At 44.5% G+C, this 20,785-nt stretch overlaps 1 protein-coding gene across 1 annotated transcript in view; it reads left to right on the top strand.

Moving 5' to 3' along the window:
- Window positions 1–20,785, top strand: part of RBM26 (RNA binding motif protein 26) — a 492,900-nt gene that overhangs the window by 180,434 nt on the left and 291,681 nt on the right. The window contains 1 exon segment of the mRNA XM_030200623.1: window positions 10,735–10,846. Coding sequence (XP_030056483.1) covers window positions 10,735–10,846 — 112 coding nt within the window.

Raw genomic sequence — 20,785 nt, 5'->3', positions numbered from 1 at the left:
CCTCAGAGCCCTTCCTCCACTTCTGTTTATCAGAAAATGAATGTGATTGGATAAATGAGGGTCAGTTGATTTCATAGGTATAAAAATCCCCTTGACAAATGTTAAAACACTAGTGAAATCAGGTTTTCACGGGTCCCCAAAAAATGTGACGTAAAAATGAAAGTCAAACTTAACTTAAGCACTTATGCAACTCCGTTTCCACTTGTAATATGCCCCAGCTGTGGCCAGAGTTTCGCCCAGCAGGCTGTGTCATGGTGCAGACTGTGAATCTACAGAATAGCAACACATCAAATAACAGAAGATACTCCACTAACTGAAAAATAACTTAAACAAAAATATAACAACCAAAAAAATGTTTTTGAAAAAGGAAGGAAAAAGCCTCAAAGAGCTTGAAATCTTAACAGATTTGAAGAACTAAGCAGATCTAATTGATCTGCTCTTCAACATTGGCAAATACCTTCCAAGCAAGAAATTTTAGACTTTTTAGTGATCTGTTTCTGTTCTTTTATAATACAGCCTTTTGCTGTTTGGAATCTTTAACATGCATAGTACAACAAAGCACTTATCTTGAGAAAACTCATGTAAAGTGCAGGATCAAGCCAACATTCATCAAGCTATTCACACACCCCTGGATCAACGATGTCCAGTGCTTTGCTTAGCTGCTTCAGGGTCCCAGATGGCGAGGCAACTATTAGCAGCACTTAATTTTCGAGGACGTAAGAATTGAATGCAACTGAATGCTGGAAAGTACTTAATTTTTAATCAACTAGAAATAAGACACAGCCTACAGAAGCAAGGTGCAGTGCTCATGGAGGATCTGTACCCCTTTGGTCTTACGGCTTGGCAATTGAAAGGACTCGGTTGAGATGGAAACTTTATTCTAATTTGGTCATTGCTACCTTGTTTCAGGCTCAGAAACACTGTACATCCATGGCATGTGCGAGGGTGTAGAGTACGTTTGAGGGCTGCTGTTCTGAGCGTGAACTTTCTCATTTCTTCTCAGAACACATACATCCTAACATTTTTCCAGGCAGGTCTTTAGAAAGGATTGGCGTTGGGCGCTCTAAAAGCTTAGGTTGTGGCTTTGGCCTCTTTTAGGGGCTGACTACAGAAGGCATTTCTCACAGCTGACCTGGATATCACTTGCCACTTGTCTCCCTTTTGTACACTGTGTCCAGAGTGAAACCTTCGTTCAATCCTTCAGGCTCTTCAGAAGCCTCCTTTTGAGCCACTCCAGAAAGTCTCCTTGAAAGGTCTTACACTAAAGACAGCGTTGTTGGCTGCTGCGTCGGCACATAGGGTTTTGACGCTTCAGACTCTCCCTTGTCAGGATCCCTTTCTTCACTTTTCAGAGGCAGGGGTCTCTCTTTCAAAAGCGATATCAGCATTTCATCTCAACCAACCTGTGGAGTTTCCATCCTTTTGCAGAGAGGACAAAGAGACTCAGTATTTTAATACTCATTGGATATCTGGAAGTCGTGAATGAGTTTCACAAATCAGACAGTCTGTGCTTTTTTTGTAAGCAGAATTGCTAGATGACTGAATGAGACTATTACGTCAGCTTATTTGCTTGCAGGGAAGCAAGCTCTTCAGGCCTTGTGGGCTCTACAAGGCTAACATGACATCTGGGCGGAGACTCTCTAGTGGATAGTTGCAATGCGGTAACATGGTTGATGCTGTATACCCTTTTCCAAGCATTACAGGGTGGACGTTGCGGTGAGCTTGGAAGCCAGTTTTTGGGGCTTTGATCCTCAGTATGGCGGCACCAGGATCCCACCCACTCTAGGGATTGGTTTTGATATCCCACAGGCTCTAGAATAGTGGAAAGCTATGTAATGGAAAGAGAGTGGAGTGGAGGAGTGGCCTGGTGGTTAGGGTGGTGGACTTTGGTCCTGGGGAACTGAGGAACTGAGTTCGATTCCCACTTCAGGCACAGGCAGCTCCTTGTGACTCTGGGCAAGTCACTTAACCCTCCATTGCCCCATGTAAGCCGCACTGAGCCTGCCATGAGTGGGAAAGCGCGGGGTACAAATGTAACAAAAATAAAAATTACGTGTTACCTGATAATTTTCTTTCCATTAGTCCTTCCCACTATTCCTGTGGCCCACCCAAGGTTTCTGAGATGTTAGTTGGTGCGAAGTAATGGGTCAGATAATGACTATCACTTTACTTGGTGCTTCCTTCCTATCTATTGTTCTCTACAAGTTGTCCAGAGATGAGAGAGGTCCACACATGTTTGCTCATCTTGTTAGTGTTAGGTTAGTGAGCTATTTAAGGTGGTTGTATTCTTAGTTTCTTCTTACTGCTTTACCTACGTAAATACTGAGGATCTGGTCTGGATGCCAGGAGAGATTTGTTTCAGCTCAGTTTTCAGCTCTCTATCTCCACCTGCTTGTTGATGGACACAACTGTTTCACAGGAAGGACTAATAGAAAATGTTCAGGTAAGATCTAATTTCTCCATCTGTTCTACACATTTTCCAAGGAAAGAGATGTATGTTGGTGGCCGGTAGTTTTCCTGGTGAAGGAGGAGCCCTTTTTCTCTAAGGAATACACCACAACCCTTTTTAGTGTTGTTGGCAGCTGCCCTTCCATGAGAGAGGAGTTAACAGTTTTAGGGGTCCTTTTACTAAGCTGCAGTGTAAAATGGCTTTGGTGTGCTCATAAGCAGGTTTTTCATACGTGCTAATGCCTTTTTTTACCACAGCAGTAAAATGGCTAAAGTTTAGGACCTGAGAATCTTAGTCTTTTGGGTGTTCAATTTCAATTTGTTTGCCAGTGCCAAGTTTGAATAGTGTTCATCCCAATTGTTGCTGATGAGTTGGATCTTGGTGTCAGGCTGTCAGAGGTAGACAGAGCATGATGTCATCATACAGGATTAAAACTGTTAGTATGTACTGAGTGTGGTAAAAGTTTCTGTTATAAGCACCGGAAAGGCAGTGAACATGGCAACACTGATGGCCTGTCCAGGCAGGAAGTGCCAGAACCACCCTGACTCTGGACTATCGAGACCCGATGAGCAGTCTGTAGAGGCCACAGTCCAGGGTCTCTCTCTTGAGGAGGGAGGTGTGAGAGAATAGTGGGGTTTTAAGCCTGTAAAACTGTCTTATTTCCTGAAGTGTATTTCTCTATTTTTGCCAGCAGGTGGTGCATGTTTGTTTTGATGCTGCTGCAGAACCAAGGGTGTTTTATTTGTTTAAGCCTTTTGAAAAAGCAGTCTGCAGGATACATTCAGTGATTGTTGTTCTGGGCTCTGATTGGCACAGGAGCTCATTTTCATGTTGGTTTTATTTGCTTTTTCCCCTGTCCTAGCCCTGGACGAGAGAGAGACAAATCTCTTTAGTGAGGCCCTGCGATTAGTTATATTTGATTATCTGTGAATAGTATATTCTCCGAGGACAAGCAGGCTCCAATATTCTCACAAGTAGGTAGACGCCAATCTGCATCACTTGGTCCGGCATTTATGCCATAGTAAAAAGTTAGAGCTTTGTGAAGCGCTAGCCACTCTCCACTGCGCATGAGTGAGTGCCTTCCTGCCCGCTGCACGAATGCGGACCCCCTCAGTTCTTGTTTTTCTGCATGAGGAGCAGCTGTGGTTTTGATAGCTTTCCTCATACATCCGGTCTGAAAGAGCTTTTTTGAATGTCTTTGGCTATTTTTTCTTTATTTTTTCATTCTGGGTTTTCTTTTTGTTAACCCCTTAAAACCCACCTTTATATCTTAGAGAAGTTTTGCTATGTTTTAAGTTTCCTTTATTTTTAACATCACGGGTCATATTTTTAGGCCCTGACTCCGACTGGGTTCTTCCCTTCTTTTTTGTATGCCTTTGCTCCTTTTTCAGGCACCATCGTGTCATTTGATTTTGCTGGCGAGGTTTTCCCATCAATGTCCACAAAGACTCCCAGTGGCTTCAATAGGTATACCCATTGCAACCAAACCATCTAGGGGAAAGACACCCTTTCTTGGTGTCTACAGTGTTTTAGGCCTGACCATAGCCCTGCTAACTGTGTTCTGCATCTTCGCATGAAGAAGAGGACCCAGGTTTCTTGAGAGCCTCAGCGAGAGAAGATTTTTGGAGCCAGGTCCAATTCCTCGACATCAGCATTGAGATCAGAGACATTGATGTTGAGTTTCGCACCTGTATCGGGAGCGTCGGTAAGCATGGCCGTTTCGAGATCTGTAGACACTGGGAGCAGTGAGGCATTGAGTGGGTCTCCACCTGTTTTGAGACCACCTGTGCAGCCCCCCCCCCCCCTCCAGGACCATGCATCGTCGTCTTCAATATCGTCCTCGTCAGCATCGAGGAGCCTGGGTGACTTGCTTCGGGCAAAGGCCAAGAAGTACTGTCATTGATCACCCTTGATACATGGTGCAGGGAGCTCCAGGGCGTCGAGGGATTCAGCACCCGAGAAGCGTTGGCGCCGGGAGGATGCTCTTCCTTCATACAGGAGATACCGTATCGGCCCCACCCTAGGTCTCAGCGGGCACCCAGCTTTTCCCAATGCCAGCCCTAGATGAGCGCATCCGTGCCTTCCTTCCTGAGCTGCTGGATGGCCTTATGCAGTGATGTGCATTGGTATCAGGGGTGCTTGCTCCTGGCATTCCTTCTTCTGTGTCCCTGCCTGGCCCTCAGCCTGTGATGCAGCCTCTGGTGCTGGCGCCGCTTGCAGTCCTGGTATCAACTGCCATCCAGGCCTGTACCCTCTCAACATCGGTGGAGGAAGCTTCGCTGGAGTCGAAGTGGGAGCTGGTTTCACAACGTTGCTCTGGAGGACAGGGTTCCTCAGCATTGAGGCAGGTTCGGTCTCGACGTCCCATAGGGAGATTCTGTCCGACACTGAGGAGGAGCACTCATGGTAATCAGAGGAGGATCCCAGATACTTTTCCTCAGATGAGTCTTATGGGATCCCCTCTGAGCCCTTCCCACCACCTGAAAGGAGACGGTCTCCGCCGGAGAGCCTTTCTTTTCCACCTTTTGTCAAGGAAATGGCTGATTCCATTCCATTTCCTTTAGATGTGGAGGATGAGCCCAGGGCCAAGATGCTCAAGGTCCTGGACTAGTCATCTCCTCCTAAGGAGGCTGTGAAGGCTCCTCTGCACGAGGTACTCAAGGAAGTCCTCATCAAGAACTGGGCGTCCCCTCTGTTGGTCCCTGTTGTTGCCAAGAAGATTGACACCCAGCATCAGATCCACAGTGAACCCTCAGTTGCCTCACGATTCCTTGGTGGTGGAATCTGCTCTCAAAATAGCCAGGAGTACTAGGGACTATGCCTCTGCTCCCCCAGGCAGAGAAGCTAGAACCCTGAGCTCTTTTGGGAGGAAGATGTATAAGGCTTCAATGCTTATTTTCCCATATTCAGTCATACCAGCTCTTCATGAGCATTCACTTGCGAAACTCGGTAAGACAGCTGTCAGATTTGGTGAACACTCTCCTTGCGGAACAGGCCGAGCCTTTTCACCAGTTGGTCAAGTAGCAGAAGGCGTGTCGCACTTATGACACACTTGATGTGGAATCCAGGATTTCTGCCCAAAGTATAACAATGCGCAGACGCTCACGGTTGTGTGTTTTTGACTTGGAACATTCTGTTCAGCAGAGGTTGGCGGATGCTCCTTGCCGGGATGATAACCTTTTTGGAGAGAAGCTGAATGAGGTCGCCGACCCCATCAAGAAACACGCTGATACCATCTCTTCTCTCTCCTGCTGGGCGCCTTCTGCTTCTGCCTCCTGATCTAGGAGGGTTTTTGGCAAGCCATGGATCGGTTCCTACTACTATTCTAAGTGTAGGTACACTCGAGCGGCTCATCAGCCTGCTCAGCCCCAGCACGCTCTTTCACGTCAACAGCTTGCGCCTAAGGCTTCTGATGCTCCCCAGTCAAAGCAAGGGTTGAGCTTTTGATTGACTCCAGCAGAGCATAGCCGCAATCAAAATGTCCGTCTCAAACTTTCTGGTCGGGGGGAGGTTAAAATGTTTCCACCAAAGGTGGCCTCTTATAACCTCTGACTGGTGGGTTATTCAATTAGTCCGTCTTGGATACACCCTCAGTTAGCTATCCAAAGCTCCAGATTGCCCACCGAGAGCTCATTCGTTCTTTGCAAAGGAACTCTCCCCCCTTCTAAATGCCCATGCGGTCTAACCCATTCCACCAAGGGAATAAAGGCAGGGATTCTGTTCCAGGTACTTCCTTGTTCAGAAAAAGACATGGGATATGCATCCCATCCTAGACCTGAGGGCCCTGAACAAGTTCCTTGTTTGAGAAAAGTTCAAGATGGTTTCCCTGGACACCCTTCTCCCTGTGATTCAGAATGACAGCTATGCTCTCTGGACTTGAAGGATGCATATACTCATATCCAGAAACTTCTAGCCCCCCGGAAGTGTCTTCGATTTTGGGGGAACACATCACTTTCAGTAACGTGTGTTGCCTTTTGGCTTTTCGTCAGCTCCCAGGGTCTTCACCAAGTGTCTTGAGGTAGTTGCAGCATTGCAGGAGTCCCTGTGTTCCCCTATGTCGACAATTGACTGGTAAAGAGTACCTTGGAGGACGGTGCTTGGGAGTCCAGGGAGATGACTATTTGGGTGCTAGAGCTACTAGGGTTCATTTTAAACTTCCCCAAGTCCCATCTTCATCCTGTTCAACAATTGGAGTTCATAGGAGCCCTGCTCGATAGCAGACAATTTGTGCCTACCTTCCAGAGACACGAGCGGACAATCTTGTCTCCTTAGCATCCATGATTGTGCCTCTCAGCAAGTCGTAGCTTGGCAGATGTTGAAATGATTGGGCCACATGGCTTCCCAGTATATATTATTCCCATGCCACATCTTCACTTGAGATCAGCTCAATGGACCCTGGCTTCTCAGTTGTATCAAGCGACAGAAAATCTAGAAGGTGTCATCCAACAGTCCCCAGAGCTTGTATTCTTCAGTGTTGGACAATTCGATCCAGTTTGACTCTGGGACTTCCATTCCAAATTGCTCAGCCATAAAAAGTGCTGGTGGTGGATGCATCTCTCCTGGGATGGGAAGCTCATGTAGATGAGTTTCACACTTAAGGTGCTTGGTCCGCCCATGAAATGATTCTTCAGATCAACGTCCTGGAGGTTCAAGCAAAATGGAACACTAAAGAGAGAGACTGTCTTGTGAAATTATTCTAATTCAAACAGATAATCAGGTTGCTATGTTTTACTCCAACAAGTAAGGGGGGCACCGGATCTCGCCCTCTGTGTCAGGATGCTGTCTGGTTGTGGCATTGGGCTGGCCAACATGGCATGTTTCTTCAAGCCACTTAATCTGGCAGGCTCAAACAGCACCCTTGCTGATAGGGCATAGCTCAATGGACCCTGGCTTCTCAGTGGTATCAAGCCACGGGGAGTCTAGAAGATGTCATCCAAGTGTCCCCAGAGCTTGATCCAGTTGGACTCTGGGACTTCCATTTCAAATTCCTCAGCCACAAAAAGTGCTGATGACGGATGCATCTCTCCTGGGATGGGGAGCGTATGCAGATGGGCTTCACACTCAAGGTACTTGGTCCTCCCAGGAAACGAATCATCAGATGAACCTCCTGGAGATTTGGAGATCTGGAACGCTCCAAATGCTTTTAGAGATTATCCAAACAGTCAATCAGGTTGCAATGTATAACACCAAGCAGGGGACACCAGGTCATGCCCTGTGTCAGTAGGCTGTCCGGTTGTGGCATTGGGTTCGCCAACATGCATGTTCCTTCGAGCCACTTACCTGGCGGGCGAAAACAATAATCTGGCCGACAGACTGGGCAGGATAATGCAACCTCACGAGTGGTCTCTCAATATGGGCATAGCCCGCAAGATCTTGTGAGCATGAGGCACCTCCTCGGTGGATCTTTTTGTGGATCTTTTTGCCACTTGGATCAACCACAAAGTCCTCAGTTCTGTTCCAGGCTTCAGGCCCACAACAAACTAGCGTCAGATGCCTTTCTTCTCAGTTGGGGAGAGGTCTTCTATTTGCGTATCCTTCAATACCTCTAGTAGGAAAAACTTTGTTGAAACTCAAGCAAGTCCATGAAACCATTATTCTTATCATGCTGTGACATATATGGTTCTGTCTTCTTCTGGAATTATCCTTCGAAGAACCGTGGAGATTGGAGTGTTTTCTGACCCTTCATCATACAGAACGAGGGGTCCCTTCTACATACAAACCTCCAGTCTCTGGCTCTCACAGCTTGGATGTTCAGAGCCAAGAATTCTCTTCCGTGGGTCTTTCGAAGGGTGTCTCCCAAGTCTTGCTGGTTTCCAGGAAAGATTCCACTAACAGGTGTTACTCTTTCAAATGGAGGAAGTTTGCCGTCAGATGTTGAGAGCAAGGCCCTAGATCCCATTACTTGCACTATACAGACCCTGTTTGAATATCTTCTACACCTATCACAGTCTGGTCTCAAGACCAACTCTCTTAAGTGTTCACCTTAGTGCAGTTAGTGCTTATTATCAACGTGTAGGAGGTAAGCCCATCTCTGGACAGCCTTTAGTTCATTTCATGAGAGGTTTGCTTGTCTCAAAGCCCCCTGTCATACCACCACCAGTGTCATGGGATCGTAGCGTCGTTCTCATCCAGCTGATGAAAGCTCCTTTTGAGCCACTGAATTCCTGCCATCTGAAGTATTTGACCTGTAATGTCATTTTCTTGGTGGCTATTACTTCAGCTCATAGGGTCAGTGAGCTTTCAGGCCTTAGTGGTAGATGCACCTTTATACTAAGTTTCATCACAACAGAATAGTCCTCCACACACATCCTAAGTTCCTTCCGAAGAAGATATTGAAGTTCCATCTGAACCAGTGGATTGTCCTTCCAAGATTCTTTCCCCAACCTCATGCCCTCCCTGGCGAAAGTAGCTTGCACACCTTGGATTGCAAGAGAGCATTGGCCTACAACGTGGAGTGGACACGGCCCCACAGACTGTCTGCCCAACATTTTGTTTCTTTTGATCCCAACAGGATGGGGGTCGTCATCGGGAAATGCACCATTTCAGTTTGGCAGATTGCATTTCCTTCACGTATGCCCAGGCTGGGCTATCCTTGGAGGGTCATGTCATGGCTCATAATGTCAGAGCCATGACCATATCAGTAGACCATTTGAGATCAGCCTCCATTGAAGAAATTTGCAAGCTGTGACGTAGTCTGCAGTCCAGACTTTTATATCACACTACTGTCTTGAGTAGATACCCGATGCAACAGTCGGTTCGGACAGACAGTGGTGCAGAATCTGTTTGGGCTCTGGAATCCAACTTCACCCTCCTAGGTCATTTTATTTTGTTCCATGCTGCACTCTCATTCAGATTGTACATAGTTTCAGGTTAATCTGTGTTATGTCCTCGCCGTTGCGGTGCCCAGTTGACCAATGTTTGTTGCTTTTGGTGAGCCTGGATGCTAGGGATTCCCCACTTGTGAGAATATAGAATCCTGCTTGTCCTCTGAGAAAACGAAGATACTTTCTTGTAGCAGGTATTCTCTGAGGACAGCAGGCTTTATATTCTCACAGTCTCTCCCACCTCCCCTTAGAGTTGTCTCCTTTGTTATCTTTATATTATTGTGTTCCACAAATCTCTCTTTTAGCTTTGGTAAATATTGGACCAGGTGATGTGAGAATATAAAGCCTGCTGTCCTTGGAGAATATCTGTTACAGGTAAGTATCTTCGCTTTACCTGCTGTCTGTGTAGCTACTGTAGGAAAGCAGTTTAGTTTTTTGTTTTGAGTAGGGACAGAACCAAGCTTGATAGGTTTTCGAAATAGAGCCTCACTCTGTTTCAAAATACTATATTCTGCAAAACCAAAAACATTTGTTCATTGAGGATATCAAAGTACATATACAGTAATTCTAATTTATTCTGTTAAGGCTCACATTAAGAGAAAATAATAATTAAAAAAACAAACTATCCAGTTAGGTTGTATTAACTTTTATACTGAAGTTAATTTGTGTACACAGTCACATTAGATGATCTTCATTTTGTTTAAAGTAGTCTCTTGGAGCTTGCCTAATATTAATTTATCATGATAATTTTATTTATGTATTTATAATTTTTATATACTGATTCTTCCCAGGGGCTATATTAGCTATAAAAGAAGTTCATCTGGGTGTGTCTGTATGTATATATGTATATTTCAGTATATAGATGTGCATAGAAATAAGTATGTTTAGATAAATGATATGGCTGTAAAAGTTTTATGTAGATATAGGGATAGAAAAATAATAGTAAAAAAAAGTTCATTTTGTGGTGTCCTCAACTCTTACGTCATTGTGTTTAAAATGAGAATTGGAAGGAGAGGGGAGTCCTGGTCCTGAATCCCCTACTTAGATGGCCTGCATGGGTGGAGATGAATCTAATGCATAGCCTCTGTGCTCTTTTAATCTGTAGCTGCCATTTATAAGTAGCCAGAGCTGGGATATCTGTTTTCTGGCCACTCTGCCCATGAGCCAATCTCTCTATTTGGCAGAGAAGTAATCAGATAAGGAAAGAGGTATTGAAGGCACACAGTGTAGGATGCAGTGAGAGTGGAGGCATAGGAAGGGGTAGTAGTTTAGCTCCTTAACCCTGAAAAACTTACTTGTCACTAATGAGCAGATGAGTGAGGGTTTTTTTTTTTTTTTTACCTTTCCTCTACAAATTCATGGTGAACGTACAAACAATATTTTATCAGAAATAACCACCCTTTGGCTTTAATTCTTCACAACCAGACAAATATTTTATTGAAATCAAATTGTTTTATGCAGAAAAACCAACTAACAATAACAGTGTGAGGATAGTTGTGGATTCAGAAACACGGAAAAGATCAGTTGGATCTGGGGAAACTGGAGCACCTCCAAAGAAGGCTTGGTTTGACAAGTAAGTGGATAATAGTACACATTTTGGGGGCTTATTTTTGAAACAGTTAGATGTAGTACTGGCTTTCCGCTAATTGAAGGTCTTTGCTGATACCTTCTTTAAGATGGGGAAGGAAGGTGTTGCACGCATGTAAATATTATGGTTATAGTATAGTTTGAAAAAAAAGTAGAAAATAATGCTTAACTCTGGAATGTGCAGTGCTGCAGTAGACATTAATTTGTAGAGACAGTACTTTCAAATATATTTCCTTTGTCAGGCTAACATTACACATGAAACAGTGGCGTACTAAGAGGGGGGGGGTGCGGTCCGCCCCAGGTGCACGCCGGTGTGGGGGGGGGGGGGGGGGGGTGCCGCGCGCCGGTCAGCGTATTTCGTTTCCATGCTCCCTCTGCCCCGGAACGGGTTACTTCCTGTTCCGGGGCAGAGGGAGCATGGAAACGAAATACGCTGACTGGCGCGCGGCACCCCCCCCCCCCCAGTGGCGTGCACCCGGGGGGGTCCTTTCGTCGGGGGGGGGGGGGGGGCAAACCGGCGATCCGCCCCGGGTGTCAGTCCCTCTAGGAACGCCACTGACATGAAAACGTTTGTTAAAACAGGTTCTGCAGGTTTGCATGTATTTTTCCTTCTATTCCTTGGTAGGTTTCATAATCCTGCTTTATAAATGTCCTGTTTCTCTTGCAAGTTAAAGGGACATAGCAACTGCATAGTCATACCTTTGTTTGTAAACAGTAGTGTCCTGGACATTGTCACTAGGGTCACTTCCTTTTCTCCTACATAAGAACAGCGATGCTAGGTCAGACTAAATTGTCTGTCTCTATGCTGACGACTCTCAGATCTACCTTTCTACCCCTGATTATCTCAACCAGCATCCAGACCAGAGTATCAGCCTGCCTATCTGATATCGCTGCCTGGATGTCCCAACGTCATCTGAAACTTAACATGGCCAAAACCGAGCTTCTCATCTTTCCCCCTAAACCCACCTCTCCTCTCCCCCCTTTCTCTGTTTCTGTGGATGGCACTCTCATTTTCCCTGTCTCATCAGCTCATAACCTTGGGGTCATCTTCGACTCCTCTCTCTCCTTCTCTGCATACATTCAGCAGATTGCCAAAACCTGTCGCTTCTTTCTCTTTAACATCAGCAAAAGCTGTCCCTTCATCTCTGAGCACTCTGCCAGAACCCTTATCCACACTCTTGTCACCTCTCGCCTAGATTATTGCAACCTGCTTCTCACCGGCCTCTCACTTAGCCATCTCTCTCCTCTTCAATCAGTCCAAAACTCTGCTGCGTGACTCATTTTCCGCCAAAGTCGCTATGCTCACATTAGCCCTCTCCTCAAGTCACTTCACTGGCTCCCTATCCGTTTCCGCATTCAATTCAAACTTCTCTTGCTGACCTATAAGTGCATTCATTCTGCTGCTCCCCAGTACCTCTCCACTCTTCTCTCCCCTACGCCCCCCCTCGTGTACTCCGCTCTGTAGATAAATCTCTCCTGTCTGTCCCCTTCTCCTCTACTGCTAATTCCAGACTCCGTTCCTTTTATCTCGCTGCACCTCACGCCTGGAATCGACTTCCAGAGCCTGTACGTCTAGCCCCGTCGTTGGCCGTTTTCAAGTCCAGGCTAAAAGCCCACCTCTTTGACACTGGTTTTGACTCCTAACCACTACTTAACTTGCCCTGTACTCCACCTCTTTATTTCCCTTACCTCTTAATTGTTCTGTCTGTTATACCTGTCTTACTTAGATTGTAAGCTCTTTGAGCAGGGACTGTCTTTTGCGTATGGTGTACAGCGCTGTGTATGCCTTGTAGTGCTATAGAAGTGATAAGTAGTAGTACTAGTCTATCTAGCCCAGTATCCTGCTTCCAACAGTGGCTAATGCAGGTCACAAGTACCTGGCAGAAACCCAAATAGTAGTAACATTCCATATTACCAATGCCAGGGCAAGCAGTGGCTTTCCCTATGTCTATCTCAGTAGCATACTGTGGACTTGTCCTCCATGAACTTGTCCAAACCTTTTTTTTAAACCCAGATACACTAACTGCTGTTACCACATCCTCTAGCAACGAGTTCCAGAGCCTATCTATTCATTGAGTGAAAAAGTATTCCCTCCTATTTGTTTTAAAAGTATTTCCATGTAATTTCATTGAGTGTCCTCTGGTCTTTGTACTTTTTGAAAGAGTGAAAAATCGATTTACTTTTACCCGTTCTGTGCCACTCAGGATTTTGTTGATTCCTGTCATATACCCCCTCAGCCATCACTTTTTCTTTTTTCCCCCCCTTTTCTTTATTAATTTGCTCAATAACATATCCCAAAAGAACTTTCTGAGATGAACAAGAAATATAGAAAATTGCAATCCAACTAGCAAACTCAAAAATTGGAAATAATGAGAACGTTTGTCCGTAATATATAGAAAATGAGACCCAGGTAACAGAAATAACATTAAAACAAAAAAGAAATAATATCAAACAGACTATCATTCACTCATGATGCCCCAGCTTGTCATGGCAACATGCATATGTTACTATATAATAACATTTAACTCTTCTCTTAGCTACTATAAATTCTTCTTGCTGCTTTGGGTCAAAAAAATTGAAATTATTTACCCTGAAAAATTACAACACACAAACAAGGAAATTTAAGAACAAAGCTTGTACCCTATCCTATGTCTGAAGGCTAGGAAAGCTTTGCACCTCATCTGCATCTCTCTTGAAAGATCACGAAGGATGTGCACTTTTGTTTCCAAAAATTGCGTTTCCAAATACCTAAAGTTTCAAAACTCCATTTCAATCTGGCTCCAAAGCAAAAGATATCACCAAAGCATTTCTTTGAGTAATTATTTCCAAAGAGGACTCCAGGAAGGATGCCAATATTTTCCCCTTCAGGACCCTGAGCGACCTCTTAAGTAGATCTCCCCAGGCCCAGAATATACTGAGCATGTGTTATAGGATGCAGTGAATCACTAAATGTTCCCTGGACCTCAGTTAAAATATTTCTTAATCATGTCAACAGGTGTAGTCAAAGGAGATATAGGAAAATTAAGCAGTCTCAAGTTATGTCTCCAAATTTGTTGGCGGAGTTGATTCAGTCCCTCCTCTTGTGGGTGATTTGATCCAATTTCACCGTGGGACTACCCTTTCAAATTCTGCACAATCACAAAGTCCCTCAGTACTGTTCCATGGTCAGGGCACACTTCAGACTAGCATCAGATGTGCCTTCCTCCTTCATTGGGGGAGTGGTCTTCTGTATTTGTATTCTCCCGTCCCTCTCATAACGAAGGCTTTGCTGAAACTCAAGCAAGACTATGGGGGTACCATGATACTGATTGCCCCTTATTGGCGTAGGCAGATTTGGTTCTCTATTTTTCTGGACTTATCCTCCAAAGATTCTTGGAGAGTAGACTGTTTTCCAACCCTCATAACGCAGAACAAGGGATCTCTTCTGTGTCCCAACCTTAGTCCCTGGTCCTCACAGCCTTGATGTTGAGAGTTTAGAATTTATTTCCTTGCATCTGTTGGAGGGAGACTCCAAGTGAAGGAATTCTTCTTAATATATTTGGCTAAGCTGCAGTACAGTGGAGTAGTCCCAGGGAAGCAAGGAGTGGCCATAGCTCAGAGGTTTGCATGAGAAGGCAAGAAGACTGCAGAGGTAAAGCAGTGCCTTCATTTTCTTTTTAATTTTTATTGGGGTTGCTGACCATGGCTGTAAAGGGTCTATGACAGGGGAACAGACTGTATTGCTTCCTTATTTTCTACAAATAAAATTTCCTTTGATTTTGCACTGCAGACTGCCTGTGCCTGTGAAATCCTGTAGCCAACTGCCTGTCACACTCACACAGGTATTATCCAAGGACAGCAGGCCATTCAATTTCACATACCTTCCCACCTCCCCTTGGAGTTGTTTTGAATGCTTTTGTGCTGTACTGCTGGTCCTGCTCTCTCGTGGCAGGGGGAAGGCACTCATGCATGTGCAGTGCTCTTAAAGTTATACACACTGTTAAAACGCTCTTCACCAGGCGACGTAGATGACATCACCCACATGTGAGAATGAATGGCCTGCTGTCCTCCGAGAATACCTGCTACATGGAATTATTTTCACTATATGTTAAATAGCCACCAGTCCTAGTACAAATCCCTGCAGTACTCCACTATTCATTCTCCTCCAACCCTTCCCTCTGTTTTCTAGCCATTAACTTGTTCATAATCCTACAACAAAACATTGCCTCCTATCCCATGGCTTTTTAATTTTCTCATGAGAGACTTTGTCAAATGCTTTCTGAAAATCTAAATACATTACATCAACTGGCTAACCTTTATCATGTTTGTTCACGCCTTCAAACAAATGAAGCAAATTGGTGAGGCATGATTTATGGCTTTCCTTGGCTGAATCCATGCTGACTCTGTCCTATTAAACAGTGTTTGTCTATGTGTTTGGTTATTTTATTCTTTACAATAGTTTCTACTATTTTGCCTTGCACTGAAATCAGGCTTGCTGGTTTGTAATTTCCCAGATCACCCTTGGAATCCTTTTTAAAAATCAGTGTTAAATTGGCCATCCTCCCATCTTTCAGTACTATGAACAATTTTAACAACAGGTTACATATCGTTAACAGCAAATCAGCAATTTCATGTTTGAGTTCTTTCAGTACCCTGGGGTGCGTACCATCCTGTCCAGGTGATTTACCACTTTTTAATTTGTCAGTTTGGCTCGGAAAGTCTTCCAGATTCATCAAGATTTCTTTCAGTTCCTCCGCATAGTCACTCTTGAAAATCATTTCTGGTATAGGTATATCTTTTTCATCTTCAGTAAAGACCGAAGCAAAGAATTCATTCAATATCTATTCTATGTCCTTGTCCTCCCTGAGTGCCACTTTTGCTCCTTGGTGATCTATCTGTCCCACAGATTCCCTCACAGGCTTTTTGCTTCTGATATACCTGAAAATAATATTATTATGAGTTTTTGCTTCTATGGCAAGTTTCTCTTCATATTCTATTTTTAGCCTTCTTTATCAATGCTTTGCATCTAACTTGACAGTGCTTATGTTGCTTCTTATTGTCTTTATTTGGATTCTTTTTCCATTTTTTGGATAATGTTCTTTTGGCTCCAGTTGCCTCTTTCACTTCACCTTCTAACCATGCTGGCTGCCATTTGTTCCTCTTTCCGTCATTATTATTACTTGGAATACATCTGATTCAGGCTTCCAAAATGGTATTTTTAAACACTGTCCATGCCTGATTTAAAGTCATAATCTTAGTGGCTGATCCTTTTAGCATCTTTTTAACCATTTTTCTCATTTATCATAGTCACCATTTTGACTTCTTTAGTGATTACACTCCAGATATTAGCTCAAATTTGATCATGTTATGATCACTGTTTCCCAGCAGACCCAATGCCATTAGCTCTCACACTAAGCCCTGCATTCCACTAAGGACTAGATCTAAAGTGACTCCTCTTCTTGTCTGTTCTTGGACCAGTTTCTCTAAGAAGCAATCATTTATTATGTCTAGTAATTTTACCTTCCTGATGCAGTGGCGTGGGTGGGCCTGGGTGCGCTCAGGCCCACCTAGTAGCAGCACACCTATGATGTGGCTGGTAGGGATTCCCAAGTCCCACCAGCTGAAAACTCTCAACAACTGTCCCTCTTGCATACAGTGCCTTGTAAACAGCAGATCTTCTCTTGCAGCAAGCAGCAACTGATACATACTGCTCACACCGGCCCTACAGCTTTCTCTCTGACGTATTTCCGCCTGTGTGGAAACAGGAAGTTGCATCAGTGGGAAGGCTGTGGGGCCAACATGAGCAATTTGTATTAGTTGCTGCTTGCTGTTGGTGAAAATCTGCTACTTAAAAAAGGTATGGGGGGGGGGGGGGGGGGGAGGTGTTTGAGAGACCATATGGCATGCAAGTGAGAGAAGGAGAGACCAAATCACCTGTGGGATGGGGTGGGGTTCTTTTGCTCACCATCTTGGGCCCAGGCCCACCCAAAATTGGGTGTCTGACTATGCCCCTGCTCTGATGTGACATTTATTCAGTCAGTAGTGGGGTAATTGAAATCACCCATTATTATACTGTTGCCCAGTTTGCCAGCTTTCCTAATTTTTGTTAGCTTTTCTTCATCTGTCTGTTTATTCTGTCCTGGCTGATGGTACTATAGACCTTCCAATATACTCTCTCCCTTCACACATGGAATTTCTGTTTATATGGATTTGTCCCTGCTATCTGTTTCATGCTTATTCCTTCTTTCACATGTAGCACAATCCTCCCTCTCCTTGTGATGTAAATTATACTCTGACAACACAGTGTCCCATTGATTGTTGTCCTTCCACCAGGACTCATTAATTCCTGTTATACCACTTCATTTTGTGCTATATATTCTAGCTCTCCCAGCTTATTTTTTATTCTTCTAGCATTTATATGCGGATGTTTCTAATTTTTTTTTTCCCTGCATCTTGAAACAGCTTAGAAGTTGACGGAGATAATGTGCTTCCTTTTCTCTGCTCTGCCCTTAAACATTCCTGGCGTCGTTTCACCATTTTTGAAACCTCTCTGTTGGGATTTCCAAAATGTCCTGTTTTAATAGTATCCTTCAGGGTTATCCCACTCTGAACTGTACTTTCCTGAGCGACTGTTTGCTCCCCTCCCCCACCAATTCTAATTCAAAAGCTGTGTTCGCCTTTTTAAATGTTTATGTATAACGTGACAGGAATTCACCACCCATGTATCCAGGGTATGTTGGAGATATCTCAGTCTCAGTTATACTGCTAATTCTCCTCTCAACACCAACATTATTTCTTTAGCATCAGCAGCAAATGAATGCAGAGACTTATGGGTTGTGACCATTTACCAGCAGGTGGAGACAGCGCTGAACTGAACTGTCTTATAGGATGGAATGCTCATGGTCAGTTAGTATTCTCTGTCTCCAGCAGGTGGATGGACAGTCTCTCACAAACTCCTGGTCTCATCTGGTGGTGGCTCCTGTTCTTGGTCTCTCAGTTCAGTGAAGCTTTGGGTGCATGGCTGAGCGATGCCAGCTTTAGGGGGTATACCTGGTGATGTCAGGTTTCTCCCCCACTCTTTTACCCTCTCTGGCCCTTCCTTCATTCTCCTTCCTCACTTAAAAAAAATACAAAATTGGGGCATAATTCTTTAAAGCCCACAACCTTGGCTGCAGGAGGAATACTGGTTTGGACCAGTATAAAAGGCTTAGTAGTGGAGAGGGTATGAGTGTGCTTCGAGCAGCACTGAGTTTGATTCCCTTTGGCTGGCTCTCCTGAGGTGAGTGTATTTTAAAATTTTCTTTCAACTTCGGGTAGTTGCGGTTTTACTTTTGTTTTGTTTGTAATGACTGCTGAAGTTGTTAAACACTGCTCCCGCTGTGTAAATGGAGAGCAGCGTCGGGGCAGTGTCCCGGTAGCTGTACAGGCTCTCCTCTGGTAGAGGGGGTGGCTTTCAGAGAGGCCTCATTAGTTTAGTCACAGGTTCATTCTTGTCATGGGACTGATAGTGATCTGGCAGCCATTTTACAGCAGCGCAGTTTGGGAGCAGTGCTGCCAACAGCTCTTTTACCCAGCACTGCTTTGGAGGTCCTTACACAGATGTCATCTGCTCCCGGGGTTTCTCTGGGGGTGGGGTCTTCTCACCTCCCCCCCCCCCCCCCCCAAAGTTAATTCTGCTGTCCCATAATGCCTATATGTTGAAGTCTGGTAGGGGAGCTGACAGTTACTTTTTACCTCAGCCTTTGGAGTTGTCTGGCTTGCTTCCTCCCTCAGTCTCCTCTGTTGGACCTTACCCTGAAGAGGAGACATTTGCATTCCAGCTCAGAGGTAGGGTCTATTGCTCCCCTGTCACCCTCTCAGTCTGAGTGAGTCATGTCAGGGCAGTCCCTTTCTGCACAGATGCAGGAGGAATTGGAGGAGTCTATCCATCATCATCTGTGTCAATGCAATGGACAGCCACAAACGTACACCTTTTTGCATTGGGAAGTACCAAAAACCATCATGTTAACATGAAATCATTACCTTTTTTTGTATAATAATTCCAGAAATGTGTGGATGACAGCTGAAATTTTCAAGGACTGGTTCCATAATGCCTTCTGATTGAAAACATTTGCGGGCTAGGCATCTGAAAGAGAATGCAATACTGCTCTTGGGTAATAGTCCTGTAACACCCGCCACCTGAAAATCTGATATCCCAGGATGGCAAAGTTAGGGTTGAATATCTGCCCAAAAATACAACCTCCAGGATCAAAACCATTGGACCAAGGGGTTATTTCCATATTTAAGCAGCACTATAGACAAGAGTTTGTGACCCAGATGTTAGACAGCAATATATCTGTTCCCGATTTTCTGAAATGTTCATCTATAAAGGACTTCTTTTACAGTGGAGCTGAGGCATGGAGTCTAATAAGCGCTGAAACAATAAACCATACCTGGATGGGAGGACTTTCATAGGTATTTGGCAGAGCAGCACTTGATCTAGATGACTCAGATGACAGCAGTGATTTTAAAGGGTTTTCAGAGGAGGAATTTGGAAATCCTGGTGCTGAATGGATGCGAGAAATTTGAAATAATTTTTCATGGCTTGGAGTAGATGTTGCACATGCAAATGTAGAATTCTGGGTACGAGGGGATAATGAATGTGAAGAAATTTGCCCCACTGCACATGAGCTTAGTGATGCTGAAATTGTCATGTTGGTAAATTCAGGTTAACTTGTGGAGAACGCTTCAGGCGAAGATGAGGCATTTGAGTTATCTGAGGAAGCGGATGACTAGCCTAGTGGTTAGTGCAGTGGACTTGGATCCTGGGGAACTGAGTTTGATTCCCACTGCAGCTCCTTGTGACTGGGCAAGTCACTTAACCCTCCATTGCCCCAGATAAAAAATAAGTACCTGAATATATGTAAACCGCTTTGAATGTAGTTGCAAAAACCTCAGAAAGGCGGTATCTCAAGTTATAAGTACATAAGTAATGCCACACTGGGAAAAGATCAAGGGTCCATCGAGCCCTGCATCCTGTCCACGACAGCGGCCAATCCAGGCCAAGGGCACCTGGCGAGCTTCCCAAACGTACAAACATTCTATACATGTTATTCCTGGAATTGTGGATTTTTCCCAAGTCCATTTAGTAGTGGTTTATGGACTTGTTCTTTAGGAAACCGTGTAACCCCTTTTTAAACTCTGCTAAGCTAACTGCCTTCACCACGATCTCCGGCAACGAATTCCAGAGTTTAATTACGCGTTGGGTGAAGAAAGTTTTTCTCCGATTTGTTTTAAATTTACTACACTGTAGTTTCATCGCATGCCCCCTAGTCCTAGTATTTTTGGAAAGCGTGAACAGACGCTTCACATCCACCTGTTCCACTCCACTCATTATTTTATATACCTCTATCATGTCTCCCCTCAGCCGTCTCTTCTCTAAGCTGAAAAGCCCTAGCCTCCTTAGTCTTTCTTGATAGGGAAGTCGTCCCAATCCCGCTATCATTTTAGTCGCCCTTAGCTGCACCTTTTCCAATTCTACTATATCTTTCTTGAGATGCGGCGACCAGAATTGAACACAGTACTCAAGGTGCGGTCGCACCATGGAGCGATATAACGGCATTATAACATCCTCACACCTGTTTTCCATACCTTTCCTATATAACCTCTTTCCATATTATTCAGACCTGCTTTCCATCTTATTCAGACCTGCTTTCCATTCTTATTCAGACCTGCTTTCCATCTTCTTCAGACCTGGCCATCAACTAGGGCTGGAGCACCATGGACCTTGCAACATTTCAGAGTTACTCTCTTGCCCTTTCTGTCTTGCTTAGCTGTTGTCTAAAGTCTATATTGCATCTTACAGATCCTGGAATGCCATGGTCCCTGTCCTTAGTCTTAATTTGTCACTATTACATAATTGCATATTGTCCTAGAGTCCTTTGTCTATGAATGTTTCTCTACAACA

Source organism: Microcaecilia unicolor, chromosome 4, assembly GCF_901765095.1.
Source record: "Microcaecilia unicolor chromosome 4, aMicUni1.1, whole genome shotgun sequence".
Taxonomy (NCBI): Eukaryota; Metazoa; Chordata; class Amphibia; order Gymnophiona; family Siphonopidae; genus Microcaecilia; species Microcaecilia unicolor.
The sequence above is the reverse complement of the archived record's forward strand: the minus strand, read 5'-3'. Positions and strand labels throughout refer to the sequence as shown.